General features: G+C 42.8%; 1 protein-coding gene across 1 annotated transcript; it reads left to right on the forward strand.

Annotated features, from left to right (window-relative positions):
* The first annotated feature begins 1,520 nt into the window (after positions 1–1,520).
* On the forward strand, positions 1,521–18,661 carry HSPA4 (heat shock protein family A (Hsp70) member 4). Its single transcript, XM_057382729.1, has 19 exons — positions 1,521–1,708; positions 5,834–5,891; positions 7,522–7,662; positions 7,866–7,988; positions 8,415–8,514; positions 8,904–9,037; positions 10,346–10,590; positions 10,967–11,043; positions 11,316–11,467; positions 12,441–12,553; positions 12,900–13,033; positions 13,481–13,662; positions 14,018–14,104; positions 14,604–14,756; positions 15,144–15,269; positions 16,201–16,308; positions 16,611–16,730; positions 17,122–17,283; positions 17,488–18,661. The coding sequence occupies exons 1-19, from the start codon at positions 1,602–1,604 to the stop codon at positions 17,680–17,682; spliced, it is 2,517 nt and encodes an 838-aa protein (XP_057238712.1). The 5' UTR covers positions 1,521–1,601; the 3' UTR covers positions 17,683–18,661.
* Positions 18,662–18,666: the final 5 nt, after the last annotated feature.

Raw genomic sequence — 18,666 nt, forward strand, 5'->3', positions numbered from 1 at the left:
GTCACTCCAGGTCGCTCCAATCCCCTCTGACACCGGGCTCTGCTCCCGGTCTCTCTTTGGAAAAGCAAAGTGAAAAATATAAAAGGAAGCTGGGTGCACAGGATTGTACAATATTCCCCACGTGCTGCAGCAGCCGGGGCTGTTCCTTGGCACCTTTTCCTACATCAAGGACGTCTKAGGTCAAACACTTCGTTAATATTCTGTCATTAGCACTGTGATGCAATTCCCAGTGCAATTCCCAGCCCACCRGCAGCTGCCAGAGCGGCATCACCCGAGTGGCTGAGCCACACAAGGGCTCTGGGGCAGGAGTTCTTCCTGCCTGCAATATTGGGTTTCTCTGCCGCTTGTTTTGTGTGTCACTAAAACAAGGAGCAGAGATGTAAATACAGCGCTGGGGACCTGGTAACGCACTGTTTATAGCACATTGCACTGCCACATTTTTGGTGTGTTTTATCATGGAATTAAAAGCATTCCCAGACASTCAGTTTCACAAAACTCAGAGATCTAATTATCAGGATCAGGTTTGTGTAAGGATGAAGCCATCAATCATTCAGGCTTTCATCCCCAAAACGCTCCCCTTGGCAGAACCTTTCACACAGCTCCAGTGTCCATGCCCCCTCCACTGCTGAGACTATGGAATGTGCTGGAACTTCTAGGGGATTATTTTTTTTTTTTTAATTTTGATTTAGCTTCTAGGGAATTCTGATCCGTAAAAGGACTTTTCTCCTACACATCCAGGTGTATCTGTACTCATCCAAACTGCAGCAACAGGGGCCTGGTAAGATATAATAATATTCAAATAYTATGTGATGATTATAGACCAAGTGTACTGTAAATCCTACTGGATATAAAGCAATCATATGCTGAATTTTATTGGGAGCGTGCTTGGTACCAAATTATCTTTTAACCACGTTCTCAAATGATGACAGCTTGGATTTTCAACCTGGGATCTCAAAACCAGCCTTCAACTTACCTGTAATTCAGGTACAGTCAGAATATCGAATTCCAGGATRGTTTGKGTTRAAAGGGCCTTAAAGATCAYYTGATTTCACCCTCTGCCATGGGCAGGGGCACCTGCCASTATCCCTGGTTGCTCCTGGTCCCATCCAAGCTGGCCTTGGACATTTCCAGKGAATSTGAACTGCGAAAAATTCTAAGGAGGCGTTTAAGTACTTTTCTGCAAAAACTGTGTTTCCAGRAACTGTAATTTTATTATCATTAAATCTCATGGTATGCTGTTTTCCATCAACCCCGTCACCCTCAGGTCCTTACATCACGGGGAGGAAAAAGTTTCACTAAACGGCTTTTCTGTGGCACCAACAGCCTCGGACAGAGGGAAACAACTCGGCGACCTTTGCAGTGTTGCCAGGTTGTGACTTTATCGCCTTTTTCTCCCATTCCTCGAAGCTTACGCAAGGAATAACTTTCCCTGAGGGAAAAGGCGSCGAGCGCGGATCCCCCTCAGAACCCCCCGCCCCTCAGCCCCGCGCGCGCCCCGCGCTCTCGCGAGATCTCGGCCGCCCTCAGCGCCGGCGCGGCCGCGGCCCGACGGGATCTTTCGAGAATTGCCGGTGCCGCGCTCCCCCCTCAGCGCCGTCGCCATGTCCGTGGTGGGCATCGACCTGGGCTTCCAGAGCTGCTACGTGGCTGTGGCCCGCGCCGGCGGCATCGAGACCGTCGCCAACGAGTACAGCGATCGCTGCACGCCGTGAGTGAGCCCGGGAGCCGCGCTGAAGCGGGGGGAAGGAGCCCGCGGGGCCCGGCGTGGCGGGGCCGGAGAGGGAGGGAAGCGGTGGGGCCGGGAGGAGCGGAGGTATAAAGTGCTTAGAGAGAAGCRTTCTAAGCCTTTTCGGGCATCACGGTAAAGTGCGATAGACACGGGTCTCCCGGAGACCCGCTCAGCTGTCTTTCATAGAATCACAGAATCATAGAATGTTAAAGGACCTTAAAGCTCRTCTAGCTCTATCCCTCTGCCGTGGGCAGGGACACCTTCCACTGGACCAGGTTGCTCCAAACCCCATCYAGCCAGGCYTCGARCACTTCCACGGGTGGGACAGCCACAGTTTCTGTGGGCAAYCTTTGCCAGCATCTCATCATCCTCACAGAGAAGAATTTCTRCTGTATATCTAACCTAAWTTTYCYCTCTTTACATCTGAAGYTATTCCTACTTGTGCTGTCAATCCAGTTCCTGATTCAGAGTCCCTTTCCAGCTTCCTTGCAGCCCCTTCAGACGCTAGAAGATGCTCTGAGGTGTCCGCACAACCTTTTCATTTCCAGACTGAACAATCCTAGCTCTCTCAGTTTTTCCGTGCTGTACGGCCGGTTTGTTTCCCCCGAGGCGGGGCTGCGTTCTTGAGATTAGAAGGACAGGGGCTGTGAGTGTAGGGAAAAGCATCCCTGGCTGCTGGAAGTGCCAAACMTTAATTCCCTGTGCGTTCTGGTAGCACAGCTGTCATTCTGCAGTTCCAGCACTGTGCCCCCAGCGCAACAGGACCAGGGAGAGAAGGCTGAGCTGGTGCTGGGCTTGGTGTGAACCCTATGGCCTGTCCTCGAATTAGAGTTTGGAAAAACTGCTCAGCAGCCTGGAGTGCCAGGAAAAGGGGAATGGCTTCAAACTRACAGAGAGGAGGTTTGGATYGGATACTGGGAAAAAATTCTTCTCTGTGAGGGTGTTGAGGCCCTGGCARAGGYTGCTCAGAGAARCTGTGGYCGCCCCATCYCTAGAAGTGGCCAAGGGCAGGTTGGACCTGGAGCAGCTTGGGATAGTGGAAGGTGTCCCTGCCTGTGGCAAGGGTGGCACTGGATGAGCTTTMAGGTCCYTTCCAACCCACATCATTCCATGATACAGTGTGATCAGTATATTCTAGCCCTGCTCATATAATGATCCCTCCCAACACATTCTCAACAGGAGTGTGCATTGCCTTCGTGTAATAAAGAACTTCCTAAGAAGAAGAGAGAGAACTGTGATAAAACTCTTATGAATTAATTGTGAAATGAAAGTATGAAAAGAATTTGTGTCAATATTGGGCATCATACCTAGAGGGGAACTGTGGGGAAGGCTGTCCTAAAAGTGTTTCTGCAGCTTACCCTGTGTTGCAGTATTATTTAATACCTTTATACCTTTATTTGAGCAGATACTGAAGGAGCTGGTGAGGCATTTGCATGGGGGATTTTAGATCCCTCGCATCACTTCAGAAAGCCCAGAGTGACCTTGCTTCTCATTAGACAGTACATCACCATTTGCTTGCTGCTGTCTCTAAGCAGTGAATAAATGGAGAAKGAAATTTTGAATTCAGCACGTGTGCTCAAGTATCTGGAGATCTCTTAAGTGTTCTCAATAATGTGGAAGTTTAAAGGTTAGATATGTTGGGAAAATATTGAATGCGGGGAATATCAGAGCTGTGCTATAGTAGCTGTATGTATTTGGCCCTCAGGGAGTTGAAGTTCTGCTGGTAAATATATCTATATATTTGAGATGTGAGCACAAATCTCCCTTGTTGAAGGAGATGAGCTAAATAAAATATGTGACATAGTGCATCTCTTGGGAAATAATTCAGTTATGGGAGCCTGAAATGGAATTGGAAGAAATGAATATAATGAAAATGAGAGGGTTTTAACAGGGCTTAATCTCCAGGTACTGCTCCGAGGGAATGCGGAAAACCATTCTGCAAGCAGACCCTTGTATTAGAAGAAATTCCAAATGGTTTTTAAGCATCTTGGAAACAGAAGCCTGATTTTAAAAGTCACTGCTGGGCAGTTCTTACAGTGGGGGAAGTCATGCAAGGTGTTGTGACAAGTTTCCTCAGGAACTGGCACGTGGTCAGGGTTAAACACTGTTTTCTATGTGTTATTGTAATAATTTGTATTATTAAACCCACTGAGTGCATTGTACTCAGTTCAGTGGCACAGATGACACTCCCGCAGAATCTGTTTTCAGCTCTGGACCTCGGATTCTTCTGGAATCCTGTAAAATTTGAACTTGTACATTACAAAGCTGTGCAAACCATGTTTGTCTTTGAACATGGAAAAGCGATAGAAAATTMGTGGAAAATGAGAGGGAAAAATAAGGTCATTATATCTATAAGGATGAAGGGRCTTCAGTTAAATGAAATCATTGTGATTGACCTTATGGAGCTGGTGCTGATTATCAGTGCAGAGGACATGAGTTGTCAGGGGCAGGGGCTCTTCCCGGGAAGTGGCAGTGTGTGTGAGGGTCAGATGGTGTCTTCAAGTATGTGAAGCAGAGATTTTAACTTTCTAGACTTGTTTCATTAGACYTCTGGTTACTTTCACTGTGAATATTTCTGCTTAAAATGCACTGGTTAGTATTCAGCTTCYAGAAACTGTGTAATAGTGTAATTTGTATTTCATGAGTTTACTGGTTCCTGTGAATTGATTTGGGGAATTAAACTGGTTCAAAATTCTTCCTTCTCTCCCTCTCTCTTTCCAGTTGATCTCACCTCTGTGCTGGGTCCCTGCCTGGCTCCCCAAGGCCCTCGCCTAAMTTAGTGCATTTGTGTTGGTGAGGGGATCTTGGTTTGTGAATTCAGCAGTGAAGTAGCTGGATGTTTTTTTTGTCCAAGAGAAAGGCAACAACTCAGGTCTTAATTCTTTTCAGGAGACTGGAGTAAATTAATAACCAGCTCCCTGCTCTGGGCTCATTAGATTTTTGCCTCCTGTTCCATTAGTGTGGGCCTGAAGGTCTGCAGAGCACAAACTTACCTTTTTTTTAACTACGTCCTTGAATACTTGTTTCAATCAACTACAGATTTATTCAGAAATGTAATTCTGTTGCAGCACATGCTTTAGGGTAGGCCTTGTTGCATTTGTTATTAATAAACTGGAAGAAAATATAAACCAAATGCAATTATATCACCCAGCCTTCAGGTCTAGTTTTGATAGTTTCTGTTTGRAACACCCAATTCCAAACCTCAGGCTGAGCTGGAATGTTTCCTGTGGCAGCCCTATGGCATCACCCTGCTGCAGTAAAACAGAGTCTCTACTTGCTACATGGCGAGCAGCTTAATTAAACTGTTGGGATGTTGTGTGAGCAGTAGAGATCTGCTTGCCTAATGGCAGGGTTCCCCCCWCTAAGTTTACCTCAGTTATATGAAAAACTTGGATTAGAGGGCTGGATTTCACTTTGTTCGGGCTCCTACAGTTTGTTAAATATGTAAATCAARAGGCTTAATCAGCCTAGGAATTTCTCGAAAAAAGAGGATTTCTTTATTCAGAGCTGCAGGCTGCCACAAAGCAGTGGGGAGTAAGACATAATTTCTCTTTCTGCGCTCCATGTTATTTCAGTGGGTACAGATCAGACTCTGAAAGACTAATCTTCAGGTAGTTTCTTCCTGCCCTTGAAGGATTTGCCTTAAAACTGGAAAGCTTAGTTAGCATCTCCTACAGACATGTAGGAATGATTTCCTTAATATCTGATTTACCTCTTGTTTGTCTGCTGAACAKTCGAATGTTTCCCGTGTTATTAGCAACCAACTTATCTTTGAGTGCATCAGATACATGGGCAATTACTGAGATAAAGGCTGTCTGCCCAGTCAGTGCTTAGATGGGAAACTTGAAGGAGAATGGGTAAGTTTGGGTTTAGTGCTGTTCTGCAGGAAGGACCATTGCTGTTTTAAATGCAGTTGTAGTGCCTGTTTTTCCCAGAATCCACAGAATGTTCCRTGCATAGATTGCAGCAAGTGACCAACTTTTTTAATGGAYCAAATMGTATWAATCAGACCRGTGATCTTCTAAACAGTGRCAATACTTTTTGCSCAAAAGATGTGCAGTGCAGCTGTCRAATCCCTGACTGAACTCCCTCTTTTCCTTGCAGAGCCTGTATATCCTTTGGGCCCAAGAATCGCTCRATTGGTGCTGCAGCTAAAAGCCAGGTGAGCCTGTGGTTTGGGTAAAAACARCTTCAGAGCAGCAGTGTGGAGCTTATCACTGCAGATAACAGATGTCTCTGAGCTGCTGCCCTGGTGTCTCCRTAACTGATGAACAGCTGAGCTTCCCTCAGCTGTTCACCATGGACTGCTGCTTTGTCATCTGGCAGAGAAACCTCAGGGTTGATCCTTGCACATAGTGAATTGTATAAAATAAAGCTGTGCCTCATAAGAAATTCTGAAAAATACTGKTTTTCAGGTTGCAAATGTAAATACTAAAGGTAAGCAGTGGTGTTGCACCCTGCCTTAGCTTGTTTCAGTTCCTGTGCTTTATGATGGCTTTTAATTATGTGACTATTCTATAGAATTTCAGTAAGTGTTTGGTTTTGGCAGAAAGGGGACGTATTTGAATGTAAATAGGTAAGAGCTCTCTTGACCCTTTGTGGCTGAATTACAACTTAAATATCTCTTGGATGTTCTTGCCCATAGTTTGAGTTTCTGTTGCTGTAGGCAGGTAAATGTGAWTTAAGACTGAGAACAAGTTAAGCTGATTTGTTCTGCTTGTGGTATTTGGGTCCTGCTGTATCAGATTTTTTGTTGCTGTGTAAGTGACCCCTATAAAAGATTATTTATGTTTTTCAAGTCTTCTGCAGGAAGTGACTAGTCAAACACTTGGTTTTTCTTAGCCTAAAAACCCCAGAAATGTGTGAAGAATCATTATCTAAAATACAAAAATCCCTGGACACAGCCATGTTATTCAAGAACAGCACAACTGTGCTAGAACCAAACGCAGCTGTTTTTTCTGGAATTGAGTGTCTGCTTAGCTTAATGAAATCCATTGGTGCAGAACCSTGTAGAAATGAGGTATGTCCTACACAGACTAAACTTAGAGAACATCCAACCCAAGTTACTTAGGAAGTAGACACCTGCCTGACCCCAAATCCCAGGTAAATTCTCTGTTGAACAGTGCCTGTCYGTTCTCCCAGTTCCTKTGGTTTTCAGTGYGTGCCTCGCTCTAGTGTGAGTGACMGAATTCYCTTCACTTGTGCTACGTAAAACAAGCTGGGATGGTTTTTCACTTCTCTGTGCTGATCTCTGCTGTTAATGAAAGTCAGTTTACTTTTTGTCAATTAAATCAAGGTGGCAGTATCATCTTAGAGGACCTCCTGACTTTGTAAGGCTTTATGAGCAGGTCCTTGAGCTGTTTTGTGRGAATATCTGTGTATTGAGTGTCATGTGCATGTGTTGAATCTGAGCTGGAGTTTACATCYGTATGCTTGTTATGTTTGGGAAATCACTGATTGTAGAAAGGTGGGGATAGAAAACAGGTAAGTGGGAAAGAGGTTTTGCTAACAAAAGTGTCCTACATCTACACTATGAAATTTGAGTGSTCTTGTAATCAATATTTTATAGACTTGGCTCAGTTTTTAGCATGCATTTTATTTTCCATCTCAAATTCCTGTAGGTTCCCTGAGCAACCAGAGGGAAGTTGCCTTCCAGCACCTGCCCAGACACTGTTAAGATASAAATGACAAAAATATTCTGGCAAGAGAAGCATGAGAACAAAACTCTTGTTTTCTGTTTGAAATTCACACGTTCCCCTGCCATGTTGTATTAAAGATTTTTTTTCCTCTAGGTTATTTCAAATGCAAAGAATACAGTACAAAGTTTTAAAAGATTTCATGGTCGTGCATTCTCAGATCCCTTTGTTCAAGCTGAAAAAGCAAGCCTTGCCTATGAACTTGTCCAGCTGCCAACAGGCTCAACTGGCATCAAGGTAAGTCTGGCRTGTTTGAGAAAGAGCCAGAGGAGGAAACTGATAAAGTTTCCTTTTATTTCTCTGTTTTGAATCTGCTCATTGTAGTTTGTGTTCTCTTTTGAATGGAAGGCCTTAATAGGGATGGGAATAAAAGGCTGATAATSGGGATGGTACATGGGTTCCACTGCAGTGTAACGAGTGTGCACAATTTTTATTTGAAGGCCATGTATATGGAAGAAGAAAGAAACTTTACAATTGAGCAGGTGACAGGAATGCTTCTTACCAAATTAAAGGAGACCGCTGAGAATGCGCTTAAGAAGCCTGTGGTTGACTGTGTTGTTTCTGTAAGTATGGAATACAGCAAAACACACAAAACTTCATTACTGTCTGAACTGAAGTGGCTGCAGCATTAAATCTGATTTAATTTAAAGTAAACTTGAATATCCAGGTATATTTCTTTTCTGTTTAAACTGAATCTCTAGACTTATTTCATTAATGGTCTTAAATTGCTGCTCATCAACAGTATAAATAATATTTGATACCTATTTCTGATTAAATGCTCCAAAAATTAGTGGCTGGTGATAGGGAATGGCAGAAATAACTGTTTCTTTGTGTTTTGTTTTTTTGTTAAATTTTTCTATTGCAACTGAAATGAGCACTGCATTTGAAGGTAGCCTCAGGTGTACTACAAGCTCACTGTCCACACTTGTAACTGTTTACTAAAGGTGGCTTTTGTAAATGTTAATATTGGCTCTCTGACCTCCTTGCAGGTTCCTTCTTTCTACACAGATGCAGAAAGGAGATCTGTGATGGATGCTACCCAGATTGCTGGTCTCAACTGTCTGAGACTGATCAATGAAACAACTGCAGGTAATTCCTTCCTCTTCCTCACTCAGTATTGTAGTTTTACTACATTAAAGGGCTTTTATTCTGCTAGTGAGCCTTGCTTTCTGGAATTAGAGCTGGTTTTATACACTTGAAATAGATGAGTTGATCAGAATTATATTCTGGTTTGTTTCTTCATTGCTTTGCAAATGCATATAGATAGGTCATGAATATCTGCTTTAATGCTGCTGAGGGAGGGGCTAATACTGTTTAATGTTCTTCTMTGTCTCTTTAGCCCTGGGAATTTTGTTTAATGAGAAATCAGTGTCTGTAGCTTGAGAAGTACAATGAAATGCTAATGCTGATTCCTGATGACCATTTATTTCTTGATAATTCCAAACCTGAATGTCCTAACTATTTTTTTATTTCTGTAGTTGCCCTTGCATATGGGATCTATAAGCAAGACCTGCCCATCTTGGAAGAAAAGCCACGGAACGTTGTTTTTGTGGACATRGGGCATTCTGCATATCAAGTTTCTGTTTGTGCATTCAACAAAGGCAAACTGAAGGTAAACAAGCTGTTACACATCCATTTAAATTATCTGTATAACATTCTTCAGCACATCCATGGCAGGCAAGCCTGCCTGGTTTCACAGAGGGGCATCCAAACAGCTCAATTCATGTTCTTAAAATTGCASTTTGTCTGGAGCAAAAAGTAGGGCAGGGAGCTAGAGAGCTTTTGAGCAATGTGTGGAGGAAGCAAACATGCCTTAATCAGCAGACTCTGGCAAAGAATAAAAAACCTGGATTAAATGGTTTATTCAGAAATTATTATATCTGACTGCTGCTTTCAGAGAAATACTCCAGTTCAGTCATGAGATCTGGTGTTAAACCAGGAATTCSTACAGTGGTGTCAGTGACAGACATTGTTTCTGAACCTGCGCTGTGGTGCTCATATACAAGAGTAGCAGCATTCCTGGTTGCATTAAGCTGCCAATGGAAGCTCAGCAAATGACAGTGTGCTTCCRAGTGTACATTGCCACAGCATTGCAGTTTTCCAGCAAATAGTAACATTGCTTAGTGGCTTTTTATTATTATGGTTTATTATTACAGTCTGAACTTTGCAGGTCCAATGACTTTCTCATGATTGGCTGGAGAAACATGCAAAATTTAAAGCATGAGGTAGTGAAATGCAGAGAAATGTTCTGAAAACATTCAGAACATTTTCTCATGGTTTTGTCTAGTAGGGAAATGTARYCTTTGTGTTTTGGGTTTGTTTTTTAAGCTTGAAAGCCATGGCAGTGTGGAAGGGATGCTTTGGGGTGTAGAGTGGAGGGCTGTTAGGCAGTGTAGAGACCAAAGCCAATGTGAAGGGGTATTAAGGGTAATGTGATACATCACTGATGTCTGTTCCTAAAAAAATAAGTTCCTGGTGTGTTTACAGAGCAGAATGAGCTGAAGTGGGTGGACTATAGGTGTTCTTTGCAGATAATTCCTTCATCAAAAACGAGCACCTGTTTCAAGAGTTAATATCTATTCTCTTCCTGTTTTATTTTTAGCTTGATGTAAGCATGTTCCACACTTAGGAGGCATCAAATATTAAAATGGGATATGATTCAAACTGACAGTGGCTAAGCAGAATTTGGAAACAGAGGTCTGCTCCCAGCACAAGCTGTGGAGCAGATTGTATTGCTAAATCCTGCCCTATCTCCACTAATTCCTTTTAAAGTAGTTGTCACCTCATTCCAGGAAGGCCTATTTTTTTTAGTTAGAGTTGAACTCTTTGAAACAAGAGCACTGCTTTGATGTTAACTGCTAATTGCTTTCATTGGGTAATGGCACACTGTACTGTTACTGAAGGATTTCCTTTCTTTAAGGTTCTTGCTACAGCATTTGATACAACCCTTGGAGGYAGGAAGTTTGATGAGGTGTTGGTGGAATACTTTTGTGAAGAGTTTGGGAAGAAATACAAACTTGACATCAAGTCCAAGATCCGGGCGCTGCTGAGGCTGTACCAGGAGTGTGAGAAGCTGAAGAAGCTGATGAGTGCCAATGCCTCTGACCTGCCTATGAACATAGAATGTTTCATGAATGATATCGATGTGTCTGGAACCATGAACAGGTAACCTTGGCACCTCTACAAGCAGAAACTTCAGAGGGCCCTTCAGGCAATTAAAAACTTGATTYTAGGTATCAGCCCTTAGCTCTGTAGGGAGATGAGAAATCAACAGCACGTGCAGGAATGCTGCTGGAAACAAAAGTGTTTAGAGCCTGGTCAGTGGCCTTGAGTTAGGAGTGAGGGCTGTGAATGTTGAAAGGGTGCCAGAATTTCGGGAACCAAGTCTTGTCTGGGAGACTATACTGAAATTTAAAGCTAGGATTGGGGGAGAGAAAAGCCTGCAGTACACAGTGAAAGTAGCATTCCTTAAATTTGGGCATCCTATTGTATTTGCAGTGTTGGTTATGAGCTATAGCTTTGTTTATGTTTCTTCCAACAGGAGCAAATTTTTAGAGATGTGTGAAGGACTCCTGGCAAGAGTTGAACCTCCCCTTCGCAGTGTGCTGGAGCAAGCCAGTGAGTGGGGGTGGCTGTGGGGGGATGTTCTGCATTCAGAAAGGACACAGCCAGGGTGTAGGCTTCCTTTGCATGTTGGACACAAGGATTTACCACAAACAGCAATTGCTTCCTTAGCAGTTACAAAATCAAAAAACTTTTCTTACACAAGCTAAGAGCTGAAATTTTTACTGCCTAGAAACAGAGAATAACTTGGTCTGTTAAAACTTCAGCTTTGTCAGTGTATTCATGTGAAAGAGAAACATTTCATCTATTGTCTGATTCCTTTCTAGAGTTAAAGAAGGAAGATATTTATGCAGTAGAGATAGTTGGTGGTACGACAAGAATCCCTGCTGTGAAAGAGAAGATCAGTAAATTTTTTGGCAAAGAAGTCAGTACTACCCTGAATGCAGATGAGGCTGTGGCACGAGGCTGTGCACTGCAGGTAAAAAGAGCTGTTTTAGCTGTGAGTGTTTGAATGGAAATATTGGAGCCAGAGTTCCCAGGAAACGAAAGAGACATCCTGTGTGTTGTGGAATGGGTGCAGCTAAGCTCCAGGAGAGCCATTGGGAGGATAAGAACAGCAGCTTTAAGTGATTCCTTTGTGCTGTTTGTCTGAGCCAAATCAGTGAAASTTGTTGGAATGTGTCCTTTGCTCCTATTGTGGCTGAGAACTTGGGAGTGATAAAACTCACCCAAGGTTTTGTCTTCCRGAGTCCTTTGGAGCCTGGGTTAAACAGGAAATTTGTTTTACAACACTGTTGATGAATTTATGATAGGGCTCTTGCTTGTTGAAAATAAAAACTTAGGTTCTTGCTAATGGGAATCTGTATCTGGAGTTGGACTCAGTCACTGTGGCGTGGCTTGAGCAGCAGTAAATACTCCGTTACTAGTGTAGCACATTCTCTGTAGTTACTACTGCTGCCATCTCTTGAATGCATCTGGATTTTGCTCTGCTCACCTCTGATATGTGCTCACAGCTCTGTTCCATCCAGGCTGCTTGAACTATTCCAACTGACTGTTGGAATCTGCTTTAAAGAAGAAGTTTGTGTTCCAGTACACAAAAATCCTGGAGCTATGTCACTCTAAAAAATGAACTCTAAGTAAATTTAATTCCCAGTTTCTTGTTTTGGCACTGAAAAATCAGTAGCCCAATGAGAGCAAACTAAATGTGATGACTCTGAGGTAAAACTTGGGTATTTTCATTTTCAGAGTGAGCAGAATGTAACAGCTCCTTGGAAAGGAAGGATACTTAGAGATTCCAGTGCTTGTGTTGCAAGTCTCCAGCCCATCAGTATCGGTCTCCCCTAAGCCACAGTAAATCTACATGTTAAGCAGCATCAGTAGCTACTTGCTGAATGAAATGCCTGTTCCCCTAAAGTCTGAACGTTTGTAACGTGGCTTTTGTGCTCTTGCAGTGTGCAATTTTGTCCCCGGCTTTCAAAGTGAGAGAGTTTTCTATCACAGATTTGATACCGTATCCCATCTCTTTGCGATGGAATTCACCATCGCCAGCAGAGGAAGGCCTAAGGTAAAAAGAGTTCAATCTTCTTGCATGTTACAGCTTAAAATTACTGGTGATGATCAGAGTAAATAACAAACGTGAGTTAATACCCTTAGAATAGGATATTTACAGGGTTAAATGCCCGTTTAACACTTCAGATTTTGATACTTGTGAAGTTAATGGCAGTAGAAAAACCAAGATCCAGTGGCAGCCATTCTGCATGGCTGTTGGTGTTAACCTGAGAAATCAGGACAGTCTTGTCACTTCTTAGGGAAGCTTTTCCTTAAAGGTATAAAAGTATCTAGAAATTTGTTGTTATCTTACCAGCTGTGTTGTCTCGCATACTGAACACCGGCTGTGTTTTCTCTTGCAGTGACTGTGAGGTCTTTTCCAAGAACCATGCTGCTCCCTTTTCCAAGGTCCTCACTTTCTACAGGAAGGAGCCCTTCACTCTGGAGGCCTACTACAGTTCCCCCAAGGAGCTGCCTTACCCAGACCCTGCTATAGGTTAGCACCATTCTATACCTTTAGCTAAGAGTTTTTTCTGTGTTTCAAGCCTTTTCTGTCTAATTATGTAGTCTGGACATGCAGCCTGTTGCAAATGCTCTCAGGACAACATTTCAAATGTATTTGCATCAAAACAGGTGGAGTAACATAAAGATTATAGGCAAAAAGAGCATCCTAATACTGAAACAAACCAGGTAGGGGCACACTGAATGCACACTGAGTGCAGATTTTTGCTCTGATAGAACACCAGATTTTGCATAGAAAATTCCCAATAGCTGTGCCCCAATATTGCTGAGTAAAGAAACTGGATTGTCCCACTTGAGTAGGTTTTAACATTCCCTGAGCACATTGCAGTGAACTGTGTCAGCAGCAGTTGGGGTTTGCTTTGCATTCAGCACTTAGGTTAACCAAATGTGTTTGGGTTTTTTTCTCTCTGGGATTGTTTAGCTCACTTCTTGGTTCAGAAGGTCACTCCTCAAACAGATGGATCCAGTTCCAAAGTGAAGGTCAAAGTCAGAGTAAATATCCATGGCATCTTCAGTGTTTCCAGTGCATCTTTGGTGGAGGTTCATAAATCTGATGAGAATGAAGAGCCAATGGAGACAGATCAGCATGCAAAGGAGGAAGAGGTAAGAGACTCACTGTTCTCAGCTGCTTAGAGTCCTCATGAARCACAGCTGGCCAAGGTCTGGGAAGGGTCTAAGGTTTGTCTAAGGTTTTAGAGATGCCCATCACTAAAATGAGAGATTAAGTACTAATTGTAGTATGTTACACCAATGACAAAACTCTTAAATCCAGGAAGTATAGATCAAATTCTTAATGAATTGGCTTACTGGAGGAAAGACTGGGAGCTTATTTATTCCTCCAGTTTCCATTCTGTTTCTTTTGCCTAAGAGCATTAGAGGTGTTAAGGGATCAGCGTAGGAACTGAAGCAGTGATCTCCATTTGTTTAATGTGTGAAATTGGATCTCTCTGATTTTCAGAAGATGCAAGTAGACGAGGAGCAACAAAAGGCTGAAGAGCAACAGCAAACCCAGGCTGAAAATAAGGCAGAGTCTGAAGAAATGGAGGTAACCGGAGCATTTGAGACTTTATTTTTATGAGATTCCTGAGAATATGAAGAGTGTGAGCACATCTGCTGCCATTGTCATAGTTCTGGAAGCTGAACTTTTATTTCAGTGCACTGGTGGTCTATTGTGATTACAGCTTTAGAAAAGACACAAATGGCACTAATAACTGCAGACTGTCAGGTGACCTGGTACTGATTAAATGAGGGAACTCTCCTGTTCAGGGAAGAAATAATCATCTAGTTTTCAATAACTTGAATACTAGAAGAGTGTTSTACCATGAGCACCATCCCCCACAAATGTAGACAGAGAGCCCAGAAAAGGTTAGTGGTTGTATTAATTATGTCAGGCTTCAGCAGCTGAGATGTCAGAATGRCAGGGATTGCTTGGTTCTCTTGTTGAGTCACTAACTCAGTAATGATGTAAACCTTGACTGCTCCCCATGAGCTGACTGGTGATGCTGTTTCTTCTGTGAACATATTTATATATTTCTTTAATGCAGACTTGTCAGGGAGACTCCAAGGACAAGAAAGTGGATCAGCCACCTCAGGCCAAGAAGGCCAAAGTGAAGACGACCACAGTGGACCTTCCCATTGAGAACCAGTTGGTGTGGCAGATAGGGAAGGACATGCTCAACTTATTCATTGAGAACGAGGTAAGCTCTTCCTTGCCCAAGCTGAAAATGTCCTAGTTTGTCTCCAGAAATAATGTTGTTCATTCAATGTGGTTAAGGATGATAAAGGAAAGATGAAAAGGAATGAAACAAGCAGTTAATAGTCTGAGGTGAATGGCAGTGCCCCATGGAGGCAGAACACATTCATTCCTCCTGGTCAGGGGAGCTGTAAATATCYCAGGGCTGTTCTGCAGGAAAACTCCAGAATCACCTGCAGGTACAAGGTGAGGTGGTGTGCATACTTTCAGGGTGGAGGTTCCTCATCTGGAGCAAGATTGTTCTGTCCTGTGTTGGACATCACACCAAACTGAAATGATTTTTCAGTCACAATGAGCTTTTTAGCCAATTAATTTGACACCTTGTTCACAGGGTAAGATGATAATGCAGGATAAGCTGGAGAAGGAGAGGAATGATGCCAAGAATGCAGTGGAGGAGTAYGTGTATGAAATGAGGGACAAGCTGTGTGGTGTTTATGAGAAATTCGTCAGTGAAGATGTGAGTATTGCTGCTGGATTGCCCTCTGATACATTGTGGTACAATCAACAGTTGGATTTWATAACTCTTGACCTRTATYACATACTATRTCTACATAAATTACATATTCAGCCTTTAAATTTGAGGAAATAATTGTAACCTTTCTGGCTCTGATGATAAACTTCTACATGTGGCCCAAGTAGAAGCAGCTGGTTCTCTTCCAAAACATTTGCAGCAACTTAGTTTGTATCAGAACATATTTTCAGACTAAGAGCATTTGCAGAATCATGTTAAGGCAACCTGTTCTATTTTGGCTCTTTTTCAGTATTTAGGAATAGTTTTCTCATAAAAAAGTATCAATTAAAAGCAGCCAAGAACATAATAGGTAGGATCCGTCCTACTAAAAGTGGGCACCTGTACCTGAACTGGTTGCCTAAAAACCTCTTGGCACTATTAATCATCTTTCCCTGTTGTACTGAAGGAGCTTGGTGCATAAAGAATTTGCTTCTAGTGATGAATCTCTGAACTCCTGTCTATATCTCCATTGATTGTAATGGAGCTTTGCCAGCTGGATGCCTGCAGAGCTCAAACTGGGACATGCCAGGTGACATTTATGGCACCTTTGCTAAAGAAAGGTTTCCCTCTGTTCTCAAGCTTGCTCATGCATTGATGATGAAAACATGCAGGGGACAAAAAACTTTCATATGATGGTATTTGATCTGAACTATGGCTGTCAGAACAGATGGTTCTTCTTGGGCTTGGAATCGACCACAAAGCTGTACAGAAGAATAWCTTTATTTCTTATTTTCCACTAAAATGGGATAAAGAGTTTCAGACAGAGTTCTTTATGTTCTAAAAGTACAACCCCTCCRGGAAGGTTCCAAGTATCATTTAATGCCATCTGTCACCTAATAAGTGATGTTATCTGCCTGTTTTGTGTGYATTGCTGCAGGATCGGAATAGCTTCACACTGAAGCTGGAAGACACAGAAATTTGGCTTTATGAAGATGGTGAAGATCAGCCCAAACAAATMTACATTGATAAACTGACAGAATTGAAGGTAAGTGGTTCTTACATTCCCTTGGGAATTTACTGAAGCTGGAGAGCTTTGTTCCCATGAGGAGCTGTCTGGTATCTGCTGTTTCTGAGGTAAACAAACAGCCTGGTTTGGATTTTAAGTGTGTGAGGAGCAGATCTCCAGCCAACCTGTAAAAACAGAGCTGAGGGAGGTTCAGTCTTTCCTGTAAGTGGAAGGAAGAGTCGGAGTTCCAAGGAGTTCAGGAAGGTCGATGTATCCTCTCAGACCTTGGATTCCCTCGGTGATGCTCCATGAGTTTTGATACCTCTTGTGCTTTGTTTCAGGCTCTGGGTCAGCCTATTCAGGCAAGATTCCAAGAATCAGAGGAAAGACCAAAAGCATTTGAGGACTTGGGCAAGCAAATCCAGCAGTACATGAAAGCTGTTCATGCATTCAAAGCTAAGGTATTTCCATACTTAATTTCTGGAAAATGCAAGGAAATGGTACAAATATTTCCTGAATTTTAGGTTATCTGCTTCAGACGAAAATCTGATGCAACCTCCCGATGATCTTATGGGTTCTTGATAGTTAATAGACTTACAGAAATGGTTTTTGGGCCTTGTACATCTCAGTCCCTCTTTAATCAGGTGTTGATTTTTTCATGGAGGCAGAATGCTAGCAGCAGGAGAACTTCAGTCTCTGGTTACTGAGCTGTGGGTGATCAGCTCAGTTATTTGTTAATCACAACAGCTCTTGGCTAAATGTTGTTGCGTATTTTGAAGCTATATTTTGAAGAAATCAGGATGTAATTTGTGCTCAAACACTGACACAGCTGCTCCTGTGTGGGTGTTGCAGGATGAACTGTACGAGCATCTYGATGAAGCAGACATGGCTAAGGTGGAGAAGAACACCAATGAAGCCATGGAATGGATGAACAACAACCTCAACCTTCAGAGCAAGAGGAGCCTTACTTTGGACCCGGTTATAAAAGCAAAGGACATACAGGCTAAAGCTAAAGTAAGTTTTTCTACATAATTTGCTGTATTCCCATGATTTTTTGTGTTTGTGGCTCTATCAGAAAACTCTGAGGTGAGAAATCTCAAAAGTACCAGGGAACATCAACCCTCAACTTGAGTATTCCCAACGCTGGTTTCAAAAGTTAAAGTACAACTGTGTGAGATAAAACAGTTTCTAAGGATGTGTTATTTCTGTGTTTTCTAGGAATTGGCAAGTATCTGTAATCCCATAGTGAGCAAACCCAAACCCAAGGTGGAGCTGCCGAAGGAGGAGCAGAAGCCGACGGAACCCAATGGACCATTGGACGGGCAGGGAGATGGGAGCGGGACCCACCCCCCAGAGCAGGGCTCTGCCCCCACAGCCACCGACAAGAAGCTTCCAGAAATGGACATTGACTGAATTTCAGCACTTGTTTATATTATTGCAAAYTACAATAAAGCTTTAAGTTGTCAACTTTGTACGTTCTGAATACAAACTGAAGCAAGTGAATCCCACAGCGCTCTTGGTAACTCTTGGAGATGTTTGGGCAGGGCAGCAGGCCAGAACACGGAGGTGGCAAAGGACTCGCTCAGCTCAGCAGTGTTTGCCTTTATTGATTGTATTTAGAAGTTTTGGTAGTCTAACTAGACCTCTAGGAACAGCCATAAGCTGCTTCTCCATTTTTAATGTCCAGGCTGAGTCAATCMTCCCTTGAAGGAGGGAGACAGCACCATCTGAAGTCTGATGTGCGCACTGCTCTTCCCTTCCCTGCAGATTGCAGCACTGGCACTGCAGGGAGCACAGGGGAGAGCCAAGGCACAGTCTTCCATTGCCCTTGGTTTGGTGTTAATGCCTGCTCTGGACTCACTCTGATTTGCACTGGAACAGTTGATGGTTACAGGAGGTTTGCAGAGCAGGGGGTGGTTCATCAGCACCTTTATTCCTTAGCCCCGACTGCAGATCAGACTCAGAATGTGCTCCTGGACGKGGGAGTGGGTTTCTCACAAACTCCCCAGCTAATTAGGCCCTGTAAACTCTTAGTCTCTAGTTAAATTAGCTGCTTGTAGAAAGAGTGAATACTTGTATTTCAGCTGCCTATGCTGATAGTTGAYTCTGACTTGTTCCTAACTTTTTCTGGCAGGGGTATGCTTGCTTTCACGAGGCCTTCATTTGGAATGCTTGGTTTTTTGTTTCGGTTTCTTTTTTTCCAGGAAAACCAAGAACTGACAGATATGTTGGTTTGTTTTGTTGGTTTTTTTTTTTTCTATGAGCTTTATACAATGATTTGCTTCTAGTACTGATTGTCATTAAACTTGCAAAAATGAATTTGTATGTGTTAAAATCCAAAGCTAAAAAACACCCATTCAGATATTGCAAGAAATAAATGCACTGGATTCTACTGGA

The sequence above is a fragment of the Malurus melanocephalus genome, unplaced genomic scaffold (genome assembly GCF_030028575.1).
Source record: "Malurus melanocephalus ecotype Western Australia unplaced genomic scaffold, MMel_1.1 scaffold_583, whole genome shotgun sequence".
NCBI lineage: Eukaryota > Metazoa > Chordata > Aves > Passeriformes > Maluridae > Malurus > Malurus melanocephalus.